This window comes from Dryobates pubescens, chromosome 9 (genome assembly GCF_014839835.1).
Source record: "Dryobates pubescens isolate bDryPub1 chromosome 9, bDryPub1.pri, whole genome shotgun sequence".
Lineage (NCBI taxonomy): Eukaryota > Metazoa > Chordata > Aves > Piciformes > Picidae > Dryobates > Dryobates pubescens.
The window spans coordinates 32,175,736-32,194,692 of NC_071620.1; the positions used below are offsets into that span (position 1 = coordinate 32,175,736).

General features: G+C 41.4%; 1 protein-coding gene across 1 annotated transcript in view; it reads left to right on the top strand.

Annotated features, from left to right (window-relative positions):
* MBOAT1 (membrane bound O-acyltransferase domain containing 1) overlaps window positions 1-18,957 on the top strand; it is a 65,064-nt gene that overhangs the window by 11,353 nt on the left and 34,754 nt on the right. The window contains exons 2-3 of the mRNA XM_009906691.2: window positions 15,719-15,864; window positions 16,324-16,401. Of these exons, the coding sequence (XP_009904993.2) occupies window positions 15,719-15,864; window positions 16,324-16,401 (224 nt within the window). The remainder of the gene's footprint in view (window positions 1-15,718; window positions 15,865-16,323; window positions 16,402-18,957) is intronic.

The window sequence follows — 18,957 nt, forward strand, 5'->3', positions numbered from 1 at the left end:
CCATTTCAACAGCAGGCTGCTAAGGCCAGGAATTTGGCTAGTGCTAATGTGAAAAATGTGAATATCTAGAATAATACATAGAATACATAGAATAAACCAGGTTGGAAGAGACCTTCAAGATCATCGCGTCCAACCCATCAACCAATCCAACACCACCCAAACAACTAACCCACGGCACCAAGCACCCCATCAAGTCTTCTCCTGAAAACCTCCAGTGATGGCGACTCCACCACCTCCCCAGGCAGCCCATTCCAATGTGCAATCACTCTTTCTGTATAGAACTTTTTCCTAACATCTAGCCTGAACCTCCCCTGGCGCAGCCTGAGACTGTGAAGATACATAACAGCTTGAAAGGGAAAACTTTTGGAAGTACATATTCTTCTGCTGTCCCCTTTCAGGGCCAGTCCTCTCTGTAGGTACTGGTTTCTGGCAGCTCTGCCTCTGATGTTGCTGATACTTTTGCGATCCTGGGTCACTGCTGGCTGTCCCAAGTGCAGCTGTTCCCATTATGGGTGAGTGGGTCAGCTATAGCTGAATTGTCATCTTCTCTCAGGGTTTGACTTGACCCTGAATTTATTACTTTGTGTGGTGATACAGCAGGAAGCAGATGGTGGTTGTAAAGTAGATCAGCCAACTCCCTAGAGAGATCCCTTCTCTTAACATCCCACCTTCAAGGAACCCAAGCTACACCTGTCCTTTCATTAGTTTATATAGGCAGGAAGTGGCCTCATATACTTTGCCATGTATTTCCCTCTGGGTTATTGGCCTGCTTGTCCCGATTTTTAACTGTTGGAGGGTTTCCTTTTTGTCCAAATGCTGAGAATTTCCTGTCTGTTCAGTTGATACTGTGTATCTTGAATTGTGTATTTGAGGGCTTTGTGATCTGCATGTTCTTTTTGAAGACTACACCAGCAGGTGTAGCCTACCATTATCCTTTGACAGGGTTCTGATATCCTGATCAGTAGTCTGTTATCTGTTTATCAGTTGTACATTTTGTGTGCACCATTACCTCAGTTTACCTCAGTTGCCAAACTGTCTTACTCAGGCTTCCTGAGGTTTTTGACCTTCCCCCTCCCTTTGTTACTTCAGTTTTTGAGCATAGTGACTAATAAAGGCAAAGTACCAGACCAGTTTAGAAGACCTCTAAATAATAGGTGTGCTTCTATTTCCTCTGTTTAGGATTGGGTCTTTGCAATTGTTTGGTCTGTTTCTGCCTGTGACATGGTGTAATTTATTTGTTGTCAGGTAGAACTACTGGCTTGTACCCTTGAGAAGCTTTGAGCAGTCACTGGGGGGGGACCCAGGTCACTGGTAATCTTGTTCCAAGTTAGCTAAAATTCTACTTCACTCTGTACTTTAGTGCTACCATAACAGTGGGAAAAAGCCCATGTGCATTTTGAGATATCTTAAGTTTGCTAGAAATCAAACCTGAAATGCTGCTTCTGAGATAGCCGTGGTAGAAGGAGGGATGGAAAAAAATGTTGCAAGCCAGCTGTGCAGATCACGCAATGTCCTAGTTCTTCTAAAGCATGGGGTTTTTTAGGCTTTATGTGTAAAGGGCTTGTTTGAAAGGGAAGTTACAATTATTTATGTGACTTAAAGGATTGTTGAATTTCTTTTCCCTGGTTGTGTTTGAGTTCATAGGGTATTTTGAGAAGAGCTCACTCTGAGTTTCTGGAATTTTGTTGCTTTACTTTGTTTCATGGATGATAAATTGCCTATCACTGCACAGTAGGAGCATCACTGGAATAATTCTAAAATGTAAGAGCATCCTTTTGTTTTTTCCTCCCCCCTCCCCCACTGTTAGAGGGGAAAAAGTCAGACTTATTCCTGTTTCTAACGATTGCTGTTCTTTGTAAAGAACAGCAAGTTAAGTTTCTGCTATTGCTGACTCAAAAGCATGGCAAGAATATGCCTGGGGAAAAATATAATACTGTAGTTAAGTAATACAAACATGAGTGGATTTTTTTTCCTCTCTCCTCAAATGACAGTTATCTTCAGAAGATACCGGTGTTAGAGCCCCAAGTCCTCCTGTAATGCACACAAATAGATGTATGGAACTCTAGTAGGGGGCATATAAAGAAGGCAGCATGCTTTTAATGAGGCAAGGAAATAATCTTTTTCCCCTCAAATATGGTACAATGCAAGTGAAATTGATTCATAGCAAAATCCAAGTATCTTTCTTTGCTGTTTACTTTATGTTTCTTTATGCTTGTTCACCAGCTGGCCAGCTGTGTGTTTTTCTGTTAGTTTTTGTTTGATTTGGTTGCTAAGTTTGAAAATCAGGAAATCATGGTGGGGGTTTTGGGTGTTTGTTGTTTTTTTGAGGGGGTAACCCCTGGAATTCATTCAGGGCATGACTTTCTGGAAAAGTAGTAATGATTTCCAGATATTGTAGTTTAGTGATGGTTGAGATGTTTGACTTGTGCCAAGTTCTGAGTGCTTATCGTCTCCAAGTTGTTTTCAATAGTATCTGAGATTGAGTGCCTAAAATTAGATGCACTCCAAAGTTCAGCTTCCAGAGATATTTGCTGTAGATGTAAGGTGCTTGTTACACAGGCATAACTGAACAGCTGGGGCTATGTTCTTGTCTTCTTGCATGGTTCAAGATCCAAAATAAATGAGCATGCAGTGAGCATGCTGCAAATTCTGAACAGAAATAAGAAAGGAAAAAACAGCCACAACAGGATATTGTCACTGTACACGTTTTATTGGTGGCTTCTCTTCCTGCCACAGTTGTGAAGGGATTAAAAATAAGTCTGCACATGAACGACAGTTAGATAAACATATCTTACATTAAACAGCATAGAGCAATAATTTCACTTTAAAACTTGGAACAATAGGGAAGAGCAGTACTTTGTGACTGTGAAATCTCATACTTGTGAAAGGGACTGTCTGAAGTTGGCAGTTACAGAGGCTTGCTAGTTCTGCAGTCACTGTTACAGCAGAGGAATGAAACCAACGTAATTGTACTTGAGTTGGAAAAACCAAACCAACCTGTGCACAGATGTTTGGAGATAAGCTAAAAATTGAAGGGAAAAAAAGCTATCTACAAAGAGTGCTTGCCAGCAGAATCAGGAGCCATGGTGTTTTGAAATCAGGGACTATGAAAGCATCTTCAGCATATAAAGATTTCATTGTTTATGGGACCGTTACTAACTGTTATGTTTGCAAAGATAGTTGACAAAATACAAGGTGAAAATGTGATTTTTTTCCAGTCAAGTGTCTCTGACTGATGCTTAACACTAAAGAGGTAGTTCTGTGTATATTCCCTCCCCGTGTATCATGCTTTTTTTTTTTTGTCTTTTGTGGAAAAACTCAGTTGTGCATCTGCACAAGTTGAACTGAGTAGAACTGATCTACACACACACACATATCTGTGTGGATTCACAGCAGAATTTCCCTGGCCTTTACATAATTGTTGTGTATCCTCTTCTGCCTGTGTGCTAGTTCCATGTTGAAAGGTATCTGGGAATATTTTCTGTACCTCTTTTAGCAAACTGTAGCTCTGCACTGTTGGAAAGTGCCCTGAGATCTGTGCCCTCTGTTTGGCTAAACACAGATCTTCACCTCTCCTTGTGGGTGTGTCCTGCAGGGATGGTTTTTAAGCTCAGCCAAAAGCTTTTTCTTCATCTTCACAAGGGTTTTTCCTCCCTTCTTCTGCAAGTGGTGTTACTGGTTACTTTGGAGATGCAAAAGTGCTTAGACAAGGAAGAGGACAGGAAGAACTGAGGTTTGCAGCACCTGCTTTCAGAAGCTGAATGTGTTTAACTACACCCAGCACATAGGAGCATAGTTACCCTAAAACTCTGGCAGTAGATATGCTAGTAATAATTTTTTTTCCCCCAAGAAGTGCTTACTGATTGGCACTTTTTTCCCCCTTCTTTTCCCCTTCAGCTCTACTTAAGGCACTTGAAGTGGGCTTAATTTACTGCAGAATACCAGCTTCTGGAATGTGATACCATTTAATGGTGCTTTTAAGTGCTAGACCAAGAAGTGGAGCACCAGGAACTGTGGGTCCTTTTTGAAAATTTAATTCTTGCAACTAAATGGAAATCCAGTATCAGTCTAGACATTTCTTTTCACCTCTGCTGAAGTTAACATGGATGGAAGGGCCATTGTTCATCTTTGTAAGCCTGCAGTGTACACTTTTACATCTAAATTTACTCTTCTAGATTACTCTTCCATAGAAGTACCTGGCTTAGATTTGTGGTTCAGGATTAGATGAATTCTATGATTCTATGAATTGAATCTAGAATTACCTTTTTTTCCCCTCCTTGACGGCAAAAAAAAATTTAGATGGAGTAACTGAGTTACTGACTTCAGCGTTAGAACAGATAAATTCTACTCCATCCTCTGGCAAAGTCCTCACATAATTTTTTAAGCATGTCCTAATGTGCTAGTTTTTACAGTGCCTTTGTTTTAAATTACTGTGAGCACAACTGAATATTTAAATACAGGATGGTCCAGATTTTCAGTGTTTAAGAACCAAAAAAATCCTTATATAATACTATTGTGATGTCTGAAAGGTTTAGTCTTTTATCAAGCTACTTAAATTCAGGCACATTACTTTTGGAATTAACACAGTACTGACAGTTTCTACAGTGGAGAGAAAACAAAGCCCAATGTCGTTTTGGTTTAGAATAACTTGTGAAGTTGACACTTCCCCCCCCACTCCCCCCTGCCCCTTACTGATGTTTGTTTCTTTCTGTGGTGTGCACTTACTGGGATATCCCTGGGGTAACGTGAATCAAAAGTGCTTTGTTTGTACTGGTGTGTATTTTTAAAGACCACTGACACGTTTTTCTATAGGAAAGGAGCTGAGAATAGAATTGCACAGACGTTGCAAGGGCAAGAGTGGGGCAAGCTATTTCAGATGTGTCATTTCCCATTCTAGTAAAGGATTGCACTTTTAAGCCACTGTTTTATTTTTAAATTGGCCTGAAAGCTAAGCATATTTCTGACTTGAGACTTTAGGAACACTGCTGTAAGGCTACTGCCATTTCTACATTCATGCAGTTGCTGTTGGTATTTGAGGCATATAAATTACATAGAAGCCACAGAAAGATGTGCCAGCAGAGTGGTCAGGTGTACTCACTCATGTCATCTTTTGTTGTGTTTTGCATACAACAGCTATGTCCTTATGTCAGTTACACAGGCAAAGTGAAAAGGTGCTTGCTCTGCTGTGTTTTAAGTTGTTAAAAACGAAAGCTTTAAATCTGGAACAAAAGGTGTATCTGTGATGCTACTCTTGGCACTGCCACTTTGAAATTACTGAAGAATAACCTAAGTAGACTCTGGGCTGAGATCTCTGAAGCAGTTTGTGCTTGCAGCTGATAAACTCGAGTGGGATCATGCCCGATGAAAACTTCCTTGATCCTGCTTCTGTTTTGTTGTTGATCCACTGTCCATGATGGATGAGGTGATGATGTTAGAGCACAGGGTAGGCAGTGCTCTTAAGAGATTGTGTGAAAATAATTGGGGTTTGGGAGCATTCATCATGGAAATGACAAGCTGGAAATAATATCTATTACCCAAGAATTTGTTTCTGAGAAAAAGATGGGTAACCTCATAGCCCTCTACAACTACCTGAAAGGTGATTGTAGACAGGAGGGCATTGGTCTCTTCTCCCAGGCAACCAGCACCAGAACAAGGGGACACAGTCTCAAGCTGTGCCAGGGGAGGTTTAGACTCGAGGTGAGGAGAAAGTTCTTCACTGAGCGAGTCGTTTGTCATTGGAATGGGCTGCCCAGGGAGGTGGTGGAGTCACCGTCCCTGGAGGTGTTCAAGAGGAGATTGGACGTGGCACTTGGTGCCATGGTCTAGTCGTGAGGTCTGTTGAGACAGGTTGGACTTGATCCTTGGGGTCTCTTCCAACCTTAGTTATACTGTGATACTGTAACTAGTGTAATTATATAATTATGAAAACTAAGGATCCAAGCTTCACTTAGTTGCCTGAGCCCTCTGGGTGGCAAAGAAAAGTGGGTAGGAGTGCTGGGGTGTCCCTGTCATGGAAAATTCCCAGAGCTCTAGTGATATTCAGAGGAGGCTTTGCAGGACTCTGGTTTGAGACTCGGGTCTCTGGTTTGTTATATTTTACTTGCTGGGAGCTGCTTTCCTTGTTTCTGTTCAGTTTCACTTCAGCATCTGTCTCCTAACTTCACATATGTTGAGATAAAGTCTTCTGAGTGGGCCCTGTGAAAAGAGCTGGAATGATGGAGTGATGTGATGATAAGGTCAGTCTGTTCCTTCTGCATTAGAATGAATCTATGCATAAGCAAGGAGGGCTGACAGTACAAGATGTCACCTTTCTTAGGAGAAATACAAGGTCCCAGTGACTTCCTCTGGAGGCCTTTGGAAAAGCGAGGCATGTAGTCCTGGTGTTGGTTTGGGGTTTTCTGATGTTTTGGGTTTCCCCCCGGCCCCTGCATCAGAATTCCTATTTGGATAACGACATTTCACGCCTCTTTCCTTTTCTGCTATACTCAGACCTGCTGGCTGTAATTCTGCTTTTAGACAAGTGTGTTATTCCGTACAATACTATACCTGCACAGAGATATGTTAAATTATTCTTTTTGAAGTATTCTATTTGGGTTAATGGTGCCGTATTTAGTGTGCTGCCTCACTGCTGAGTAATCTGAAGAAATGAGGCAGCTCTCTACAACCTAAAGGCATTCTGATTCCTAAAACACCCTATGTGAAATGGCTAAAGGTTCCAGCTTCTTTGATTTTACTGCTGCTTCTGTTACAGGTAGGAATTAGTGCTGGCTATTTCAGGTACAAGGGAATTTTGTCGTGCTGTATTTTGGCATCGCTCCACGAGAGAACAGTAATTAAGTTACAGGTAGTGGCAGAACATCGCTCCACATAAATGATCACTACTGAAACATCTGTTCAGCCTACAGTCATTACAGTTTAATGTAAGAGCTGTTGACAGCAAGCTAAAGCTGTGTTTGGATCAGGTCCACACCTTAAATTTATCCAAGGTAAATGTATGGGTGTGTGTTTTAACTTTATGATGTAGATTCGACTGCTCAAGCTTACTTTTGACTTAAATGCTTTTAAAGTTTCTTCTGACTAAGGGTTTAGCCTGTTCTGTAGCAAAGTTTGTGTGTCCTGCTAGTGATTATTCTGCTATTGGCTTCATAGAGGTAATCCAGAACGAACATCTGTTTCAAGTTTATCCTCTGAAATCATGGAAGGATGTTTGACCCTGTAAGTAGGGAAAAAGCAGAATTTACCCAGGAAAACAGCACAACAGGCCAAAATGTTGTCAGTTTGGCATACTCTACCAACTTCATATTCTGTATGCAACAGCAGGAAAGAAGCCATGGCTGTTAGAACTGAGAGCTGCTTCTAAAGAGGACAATAATCTTAAATTAGTCATGCTCAGAATGCTTCTCTCTCTCTCTCCCATGAGAGAAATTCTGTTTTCAAACCTTTACTTCTGCCTCCTCAAAAACCTTTCACAGGGCTCCTACAACACAAAGTCGGAGAAATGAGTTGTTTCAATATAATATTAGAGATGTGACTTCTCAGCTGCTGTATCTGTGTTGCCCCAGTGTAAATGCATTTGTCTCCTCTCTGATCCGTGCTGTTTGCAATTCACAGTGCCTGGTTGTAGACAGAAAATGCAGCATCTTGCAAGTGACAGTCAATTCCGTTTTCTTCACAGATGCCTCTTTGTGTTCTCGGTGCGCCGAGTTCTGTGCAAAGCGATACCACTGGGCAATCGGGATCTGCACAGATGATGTTACAGGAATACTTTTCCTTTTTAGAAGCCTAAGTCAAATTTCTAGCAGTGGGAAACTTGATGTGGTTTCTGTGAGGTCACCCTCGTTTTGAGGATGTTTATCACCGGCCTGCTTAGAGTCAAGTGATTTCTGCAGAGAATATTTGTCTTTACAGTTCACAAAAATAGTCTGGAAGATCAAAATATTTTGAAACCTTTCAGAGAGGATCAGATGGCTTTGAGATTATCTAATTAAAGAATATTTCATCTCTCATTCTTAACACACCCATTTAAAATACCACAATTTGGATGTTATGAAATGCTATCATAACAGCGGGCTTATTTTTCAACATCAAAGTAGAAATTTCTTCAGTGAAGTGAACTTGAACAAGTTTGTCTACCAGGTGTTTTTGGTTATATGTGCAAAATACAGAGAAGAAAAGTTATTAAGCTTCTGTAGTTTTTTGTAAGAAAGACCAGCCCTGTCTTTTAGAAGATGGGGCTGGTCTCTGGTTAAGTGAAATGCTGTATTGTGGCATCCCCCTTCCAGAACACTATCAAAGCATTGTTACACTCCACAGATAGTGGTTTGACTTGACAAGGAGTTGCTGTTGCTGTCAGTCGTTTCTGTTAACATGGTTCTTTATGCTTTTCCAAGTGCTGAAAATTGCTGTTCGGTGATCTGTGGTGATTCTCATGGGTGGAGTTGAATCTGCTGCTGTTATTCACACTGTGCTGCAGTCATGCCAGCTTCAAAACTGAAAGTGCTAACTGGAGCAAAGTGTTGGGGGGCTTGAAGTTCAGATTGCAACAGGAGAGGCTTCCTGTTTCGGTTGCTGCTTTTGAGTTCCATGTCTTGGGTGTTGGCTCCATGGTGGTGAGATGGGTGGGAGTCAGCTAGCTCACTGGTTTGGGTTTTCTGTCTTGTGCTGGGTTTTTTTCCTGTATTTTATTGTCCCTCTTCTGCAAATAGGCTAAGCTAAGGTAATTGTTCACTGTATTATCAGATTAATTAGATTATTAGCGAAGATAATTATGCATTGTGATTGTGGTATGTTATATTAAACTCTTATCTGTTTATTGCAACCCTGAGTTATGTGAGTTACTTTCCACCTCACTTCTGTGTTGAGGGAGCAGACAGGTTAGCCCTTGGGTTAACCAATTGCAGTGATTTAGAGGATAGAGGAGAAATTGTGATATACCAGATGAAAGCCTTATAGCAGCCTCTTAATCTAATGCTCAGTAGCTCATTAGTAGAGAGCAACAAATACAGAGAATCTTGATCATAGGCTGAAACCTCATCTTTATACTGAACCATCATGGGAGACCTCTGTTCATACACTTTCCTTTCTTCAGCTGATGAAATGCAGTTTTCAAGCCTTATTCTCTTTATTTGGCTGGTAAGCACAAGGCCTGAAATAGAAGTAGAGTTATCTTCTGTGAGATCTATAATGTGAGGACAGTCTGTATCATCTACTGCACACTGAAGTGGGCATGGAACTGAATGCAGGCTGGTACTATTCTGGCAGCCAGGCTGTTCCATAGCTCACTTATCTGTGAGCATGTATAAATGTGCAACATGCCTGCTTTTTGTCCAAAAGCTGTGTCAGCACCTTGTCAGCCAACAAGTGATGAGCTAGCAGTGTGATTTCTCATAGTAATTTCCACGATGAACGAATGACAACATAAATTGGAATATAACTTACAGAGGTCCAGTTTGGGCAACAGACTTCACTGCTGTTTGGAGAAAACTGTGTCATCAATTTGCTATATCCTCATAGATTAGATCAGTTTTTCTGCTACTTTAAGGAAGGAAAAAAGTAGTAAAGGAAAAGCCAAGTGCTTTTCCTGGACAAAGAACAAAATGCAGGATTTTTCTTCCTGATAATTATAAGGAAATATTAAAACCACTGAAATAACAGACTGTGTGCTTAATCTTAGGATCTCCTTCTAGAGTATGATCTAGTAACTGTCAAATGTCTATTCACATTTCTTTAAATAGGGAGATTTATGGACACAAGGCTTGGGGGAATGAGGGGAATTGAAACTTCCTGAAGTGGGCATTAGCAGCCTACTCCGAACTATGGTAAGTGTCAACCACAGATATTTGTGATGATCTAGTGGAAAGGTATAAATCAAACCCTTGCATCTTCTTGTCTTATTTCTCATCTCAAGAGCTTCTAGAGATCAAATGAATTTTCTGTTTTGTCTGTGCAAGATTTCTGTGGGGCTTTTTAGTCATTTCCCTGTGCACCAAACAGTGCTGTTACCCGACTCCTCCCATAAATGCACTATGGCTCCATGACTTCCCTGTTAGAACATTTTTATCACTTGCTACTTTTTCTTAACCTCCATCATGGAGGCAGATGACTCCCACAACAAAAGGTGATAATTGTTCCCTTTCTGTTATTGGTGATGCCCTCCAAGTGCTGAGATTTTGAGAAGTGTTTAATGCCAGGTATTTGTAACTTTTATTTTGATTCGACAACTGGCTGTTGCCCTTTGAAGTGCCCACCTGGAGATTATTAGTGAGACACAGTAAAAAGATATAGCAAAATGTTTTGTGTTTTTCCCCTGAGAATGGTTAGGAAGTTTGAGATGACTTTCCCAACTGCCTGATGATGATGTGAACTGAAAAATCTCCAGATGGTGATTCCAGATGCCTAGGAGTTAATTTTTCTCTTTCTTAGAGTGCTAATCCAACATTTACCAAGTTGATTTTACCTTATTGAAAAAAGGAGAAGGTGCAAAGTCTTGGAGACATATGGAGCTCACCCATTACATACTTGGAGGCCTTTGATTTGTCATGATAGTATAGGGGAATTTTGAAACCATAACATTTGGCTAGTCTTCTGTCAGTTGATTGGTTTGACCCAATTTCTGGCTCTGCATAAAACTCATTTGCAGTCTGACTATCACTTAGAGTTATTATTACTACAGAATTTGAATGGATAAAGGGAGGAATTGCAGTCCATTGGGTTTTTTTTTCTTATTGTTCCTACCTGATGTTTGCATACTCTGGATCCATCTGGCATTGTGAATTTTGGAATATTAGGTATTAAAGAGTTCCTTAACCAGACAACAGTAACTATCAGCCCAGTTGGGCTGGAGCTGTTCCAGATTTTCCCGCTCTCCAAAAGTGCAGATACCTTGTTTCTGTATTGCAAGGCTGTCTTCAGCTGTCTGTGAGTCAGATCCAAGTCTTCCAGATGTTGGTGCAGGATACTGTGATGAGACTGCCTTTCTGTCTTCCAGTGTTTAATCATGGAAAATGAAAGGAAGATAATACCTTGTTTTGGCAACATACTGTGCTCTGAGTCCTAATTTCATGACATTTTACTTGCTGGAGCATGGAAGAAAATACTGTAAAGAGCAATGGTGTTTCTTTTCTGCTGGTGGAGTTGAAGCCAGATATGAAAAAAAATGATGACAACACTGAATACATGTTATTGGCTAAAAATATGGATTAAATGACTTATAGTAGTGCATCAGAATGAGAAGGGCTAATTCTTCTATAATTTCTTTTCTCGTTTATTTTTGTGTGAACACCATTCATCAATGTTCTTAAGTCCTCAGTTTACTGTTTATGGAATGTTTTTAGCAACAGGGGAGATAACCAAAGAGGAATAATATGAACCCTTTCCTCTTTGGGGAGTGGAGGGGAGGAAAGTGTGACTGTTAATTCACTTGTAATATAATGCAACATTTCTTAAAATCTTAAGTGATCTGCTTACTTAAGTGCCTTAAATGTGTAGATTGAAGAATAATACTCATGTTAAATGGAATGCAGTAAAGTCACCGTCAGATGAACTGGCAGTCTGCATGTGAATGCTGCATGTGTTTGAAGTGTTACATATAAATAAGTCAACAGAAGTGGTAGTTACATGAAAAGATGTCATACCCCTCTGTCACTCTGGAGAACAGACTACATCTGGTCTGCTCAGTTTTCACTACAGAGTTCAGCCTGCCAGGCAGAAAAAAATCTCTTAGCTCTTGGAAAGGAGATCGAGTGTCTTGACATTTGTCTTGCATTCCCCAAGCCCAGGAAGTAAACAACTTCCCTCCCTCAGATTGCAGTTAGAAAAGTTTTGGCCTGGTTTATCCATGCTTTCAGTGTTGGCTCAGGTAAACTCAGAAGGGGTTGATCTACAGAAGTATTCTGCAATTGCTTAGCACCTCTAAAAGTCAATCTTGCAGTAAACTATGTGGTAGAACATACAGTAAGCCTTGCACAGTGAAGTTTGATCTTGGACTGAAGCCCAGAGAAATCAGAGGTTATCTTGGTGCACTGAGGTTCTAAGTTCAGCATGTAAGTGGACAGATATATATGAAGTATTTTTCAATACTGTTACTGACTGGTTTTGTCTAGCAGGTACCAAGTATCTCATGGATGGCAGGAATCAGTAATTGTTGTATTTAGCTGTTGTAATGTAATGTGTGTTACTCAAGTATACACACAAAAAAGTCACCACCCTGAAAGCCTTAACAGTAACCAAAGAAAACCAGATGCAGCATATTGTGTCAGAAAAACCTGGTCATGGGGGAAAGGAACCTGGAAGGCTACTGAAGAGCTATGGTAGTTGCAGTTCACAAGAGATGGCAAAGGCATGAATGTGTTCAGCCTATGAACAAGGGTCTTCTCTTTCTGCATTTCAAACTGCCTTTTTTTGGGTTTGTTTTTGTTTGTATCTGGGAGTCAATCTCCCAAGCAATGCATTGGGTACAGCTTTCTCGCTTCCTTTGTTTTGTGTAGTAGGTCACATAATGTTGAAATGACACCTGGAAATCCTGTTAAGTGTTTGTGTCTGTGACAGTCACTGTCATTTACAAATCCTGAAAAGGAAAGTTAGGCTTTAGGCTTTTTATTTTTTAGTGGGTTTAAAAATCATATCTGTGACTTTTAATGATGTATTGTAGCCACTCACCTTTAAGGTACTTTTTACTTTAATTCAGTACAAAAAGGGTAAATGAAAACTAGTATTCAGAGATTATTGCATGCTGAGTGCATGGGATTGGTGATCTTTGGCTGCCAGACAGTAGACGCCAGGCAACAGTGTATGTATGCAGGGATGCTGTGCTGTCCTATACTATATGTGATGAACTTTCTGCTGCCTGTTTGCTGCTGCTGCTGCGGTTACCTGCCTTAGCTATGTGAATGCTATTACAACTGCGCCTGCCATGGGATTTTACTCATTTACATTTTGCTCTGGGTGAACCCCTGAAGTCCCCCCATCTTTTAACATCTTGAACCGAGCTGTTGGATGAAAGTTAAAAGCAAGTGCTTGCTTATCTTGATGGCTTTTACTGGTGTAAAGCTTGTGTCAGTGATGCTGCACAGAAGGGGGTATTGTCTTTTAAACAATCAGCCACATCAGGTTTCTTGGAGTCTCTGTTCTTCTGTCTAGTGGCTCTGCATGCCACAAAACTGAGCTGTGCTGGAGGTGCCAGGATGGCCCTAAATGGGAGCAGGCTGATATGAGATTAAGGTTCATGGATTTGTCATTGATGAATTAGTATCCATCAGTCTTGGGAGCTTTATTAGAAAGGCTGCAATTGGAGCAGCCCTGTGGGGGATGTCCTCTCTTCAGCCATTTCTGCATACCTTCTGGCTGCAGAATATTGAGAGAATCATAGATTCATCCAGGCTGGAAAGGACCTCTGAGATCAAGTCCAGCCATTTTGCCCACTTCAAGTCTGTCACTATACCATGTCCCCAGGCACCAGATCTGTATGGCTTTTAAAAATGTTTTAGGGATGGTGATCCAACTGCTTCCCTGGGCAGCCTGTTCCACTGCCTGACAACCCTTTCAGTGATTTTTTTTTTTCCTGATGTCCAGTCTAAACCTCCCCTAGTGCAGCTTGAGGCCATTTCCTCTCGTTCTATCATTGGTTACTTGTGAGAAGTTCCTACCTCTCTACAACCTCCTTTCAGGTAGTTGAAGAGAGCCGTAAGATCTCCCCTCAGCCTCCGTTTTTGTAGGCTAAACAGCCCCAGTTCTCTCAACTGTTCCTCACAGGACTTGTTCTCTAGGCCTTTAACCAGCTTAGTAGCCCTTCTCTGTACCCACTCCAGTGCTTTGATGTCTTTCCTGTACTGTGGTGCCCGAAACTGAACACAGAACTTGAGGTACAGCCTGCATCACTGAAATGGAGGAGCTGAAGCAATGTAGCTCACAAACCTTTAATAGAAACATTTGCTTGAACAATACCATGTTGGATGTAGTCCACCAGAATAAAAGCAGTTTGGGGTTGTAGTGTCTTGTTAAACACATCGTAAATGTTTTTGACAGGAAGCTTGGCTGAATCTAAACACCTCTAGACAGCCAGCATGTCAGAGCTTTTCCAAGTGAGATACATCATCCTGTCCTGGACTGATAGCTTTGGGTAATCCTGTAATCCAAGCAATTGCTTCAATTTTGCAGCCTATTTAGTTTTGCTCAGTTTAGGATGACTTGCTGCTGGAGAGTTCAGGGTGATTTTGGTTTATTTTTATTTAAATTCAAAAAACCTCCAACCAACCAAAAAAACCACCAACCCCAAAACTCACAAACCCACCAAAAATCCAACCCCAAACACCTACAGCTGAAGAAATGAATTTAACTCCAGCTACCTAGGGTGCAGGTTGGACTTAAGGGTGTCATACCCTGATACTATATTGTTCTATTAGAAACAACTTCTGAGCTCTGTTGTTCCTCTGACTTCTGGGATTTTTGCTGAGGCTGTCCAAGAGAAGGTGACTTTGAAGGAAGCTTTGTGCCAGTTTTGCTCTAAAGACACTGAAGCTTTTGCTTGTCCTTATGTCTGATAGGAGTAGCCTCTAGTCATGGGCTGCTTGCCTTCCTCATTTCATAGAATCATGGAATGATTTGGGATGGAAAGGACCTTAAAGGTGATTTGGTTCTAACCCCCCCTGCCATGGGCTGGGACACCTTCCACTACACCAGGTTGCTCAAGGCATCATCCAGCCTGGCCTTGAACACCTCCAGGAAGGGGGCATCCACAACTTACCTGGGCAACTTGTTCCATTGTCATACCACCCTTACTGTAAAGAATTTCTTTCTGATATCCAGTCTCAATTTGCCCTACTCAAGCTTAAATCTACTCCCTCTCATCCTGTCACAACAAGCTCTTGTGAAAGGTCCCTTGCTGGCTTTCTTGTAGGCCCCTTTCAAGTACTGGAAGGCTGATGTAAGGTATCCCCAGAGCCTTCTTTCCTCCAGGCTGAACAGCCCCAACTCTTGTAGCCTGTCTTGTGCTCCCACTGCCATCACGACCTTCTTACAATGGGGCCAGACCACTTCTCATTCTCTCTAGAGACATGCAGTAGCCAAAGAACCATCAAGAAACATTTTCCTGTGGCTGTTTGCATGATGGTCAAGGAAAATTGTTTTCTTTGCAGTCTTGACTGCAAGAAATTGGTAAATTGAAAGGTTGCTTGGAGGATGCTGTGCAGTGGAGCATTTCAGTTTAGCAGGCTCTTCAGTGAATGCTTGTGAAACTGTCAAATCAGGACTGTTGATTTTTGCCCTTGTTTTGGTATTTGTGGAGAAAATCAGGCTCTGGAGCAATGCATCAGAGTCCCAGTCTGCTTTCTGGCCTCAGCTTCCAACCAAGAGATCACAAGGGGTTGTGATGTCTCTTGCACCTGGGTTGGACTGATGTGCCAATGATGCTGGCAACAGTGCAGAGCCCTGCCCTGGGAACAGTAAGAACTGCCTGCAGCCCACCTGTACCTCGAGTAGTTGGAGTCTGCTTTGCCTCTTTTCTGAGTTTCTGGGTGCCTCCATGCTTGTGCGATGTCTTCTGTCACTGGCCAAGGAAAGTTACCACTTGGGCTCACAAGTGAGACTTCTGCAAAACGAAATATGAATTGCTCTCACTCTTTCCCCCTCTTTCCTGGCTCCACTCTTTATTGTTCTGAGAATGCACAGACTCCTTCGCCCCTGCATCCAAGGATCACAACCATTTTTTGTTTGTCTTTTGCAGATCAATTTTGTAGCCTGTCAACTGTTCGCCCTTTTGGCTGCGTTTTGGTTTCGTATTTACTTGGGTCCCAATCATGCCAGCTCTGCTGTTCGCCATGCATTTGCCACCCTCTTTGGAATATACTTTGCTGTCTTCTGCTTTGGGTGGTGAGTATTTAGTCACCATGTAGATAAGGCTTAGGGAAACACATTTTTAAACTTCATATCAGATTTTCTGGATTATGCCTTTTTAGTCTTAAGGCCTTTTCTATGTTATCCTAAAAAACCCCAAAACTCACCCAAATGCCTAACTGACATAACCATCACAAACCCTCAAAGTAAAATGAGCCATGAAAGTATGTGTGTGATGTGTGAAGATACCTCATGCAGTTTGAATGTGCAGTTTGAGCCAGGCTGCTCTTAATGAAATACACTGACAATATCTTGTCAGTAGGTATTAATCTATGTTGGAAATACAGGCTCGAAAGTTGTCATTGTGATAATCCGTGTTTACCGATACCTTGATATGACGTTGCATTTATGTCATTTGCATGGAAAAATTTTTCCTTGCTCTGAACTGCCAGCTCTGCCAGTAATTATCTAAATACTTCCTCTGTTGTTTTCAAGGTATTCCATTCATCTTTTTGTCCTGGTGATGATGAACTATGGCATTATGAATATGGCGAGTATTGCCAACATTCACAGGTGAGCTGATGTGGCTGCAAGTCTGGAGCTGCTCCTCTGAAAATGTGAGGGTTTTCTAGGACTACCTTTATGTTTTGCCTAGTTTTCTTTCTCAGTAACTTGCAGGAGCTTCGTTCATTCAGTTCACAGAAGCAGCTGCAATCTGAATTTGTGGTTTTTCATAGAACCATTAGGGGTGGAAAAGATCTCCAAGTCCAATCGTTGATCTAATACTGCCAAGTCAACCACTAAATCATTCTCCTAAGTGCCACATCTCTTAAATATCTCCAGGGATGACGATTCAGCCACTTCCCTGGGCAGCCTGTTTCACTGCTTAGCCCACTTGTTCAGTGAAGAAATTTTTCCTAGAATCTAAATCTCACCTGGCACAACTTGAGGCCACTTCCTTTCATCCTGTCCTTTGCTACCTGGGAGAGGAGACTTGACCCCTACCTTGCTACAACTGCCTTTTGGTTTGTTGTGAAGAGTGATAAGGTCTCCCTTCAGCCTTCTCTGCTCCAGACTAAACCACTCCAGTTCCCTCCGTTGTATGGCATTTCCCTATGAAATTGCTGACCTCAGAAGTTGGCTTTTGCAGGCTTAATAATTTATTTCCAAACCTCTGGTTGCTTAAATATGGTGAAGTCATATTCTCCTTGGTCTTTCGTCCTTAAGGATTGCTTCCAGTAATTATTTTTTAATATATTTTCCCCCTTGCTGTTTGGCCTTTAGGTATTTTCCACTTATTCTTGAGTTAGGTGGCAGTTTAACTTAGTGATCTATGAAATTAAGTCTTGCATTTGGTACTGGGCTTTGAGCTTGAAAATGTATAAAGTACCAGAAAAGTCATTGCTTTGAGGCAGAAGCTTATAGCTTTGTCATGAGGAGTTCTCCACCATGGGGTCTTTCTCTTCCATATACAAATGTCTGAGAGTAAGGAAAACACCTAACACTCCTAAAATACTTTCTCAAATGAGTGCTTTTTTTCTTTTGGCCAGGAAGGTACTTTCATATGAAAATGAAAACCACACAGTTATTTTCTTCTTTTACTGACTGAGAGGAAGTTCATGTCGAAGAACTCTGCTCAGTTACTAAGCCTTCTTGCAGGGGCACCATCCTCTCTGATAGAGTTCAGCACATAGGAGATTGTAGAATTGTGTAGGTGGAGTCTTTTGTTTCCCATCATTCTCCACAAATATTTGTTTTTCAATTTGTAAAACTGTTTTATGGCAGGCTTTAAGGACAAGCTGGCAGTTCTTGCTACTATTTGACTTTTGTGTTGGTCTCTCTTAACGGCATGTGGTTTGGTTTGAGTGCATTACAGGTGATTTCTGTCTGTGTGTTATGGCTGTTTCTGTAGCTGCTGCTGACTGCTCACATGCACATCAGTCTGGGCTGGGGAATGGAAACCCTTTCTTCACTTAGCTTCAGGGCCAGGACTTCCTGAAGATCTGGGTTCAGATAATTATTTCTCCTTCTTTGTCATTTCCTGAGGTGACATCTTTTTATTATCCAAATGGGAACCATCATTTAAGATTTGTCTAGGATGTGAGGTAAGGGTCAATCTCATCTCCCCAGTAACCAGTGATAGGACAAGAGGAAATGGCTTCAAGTTGTGCTAAGGGAGATTTAGACTGGATATTAGGAAAAATTTCTTTCCTGAAGGAATGGTCAGGCATTGGAACAGACTGCCCAGGGAAGTGTGGGGTCACCATCCTGGAAGTGTTCAAAAAACATGTAGACGTGGAACTTTGGGGAATGACTGTATTGGGTTCATGGTTGGACCTGATGATCTTGGAGGTCTTTTCCAACCTTAATGGCTTTATGATTGTTTACAAACATGAACCATAAACATGCTTGTCTATAACAGTCACTAGCATTTTGCACCAGCAAGACAGGTATTAGTCAAGACTTTCTCTACTCTCCTCACAGAGTGCAAAGCCTGGAAGTCCAGAGGTAATTAATAAGTTTCAAAAATGTAAATGGACAATGTTTGTGAAAGAAATGCCATCCAGAGTCCAGAAAGAAAAGGTATTAATAATATCTACTGCTTGTTCTTGTCATTGCCCCTGCCCATCGCTTGAGAGAAATGCAGGAGTTACTGTTCGGACATCAGAGGAACCAACTCTACAGATGGAATCATCTAATAGTTACTTATGTCTTCCTTGACAAATTGAGGTTGTGGTAGGGAAGTGGGCCCAGTTTCAACTGGAAAACCTCACAGTGGGAAAAATGGCTGTGTACTGCAAGACAAATTTAGCTGGCTGATGTCACTGCTGTGAAATAGTCATGTGTTGGTTTGAGTTAATGTGAAGTAGCAATCCAGTATGCTTCAAAACTTTAGAAGGGCTGGGAAGATTGAGTTAAGACTTGTTTACTCTATTTTGCTAGCCATAGCAGTGTGACGCAAAACTACATCTACATTATGAATTTTGACAAAATATCAGTGTATCCAAGATTCTTGAGAAATGTTGATTTATGGGCTGAAGGCTATAAGAGCACTGGATCCTTCATAGTGGTGCTGCAAGACTTAGGTATTTTTCCTCAAAACACAAGCTGAAGTGAACAAAGGAAATA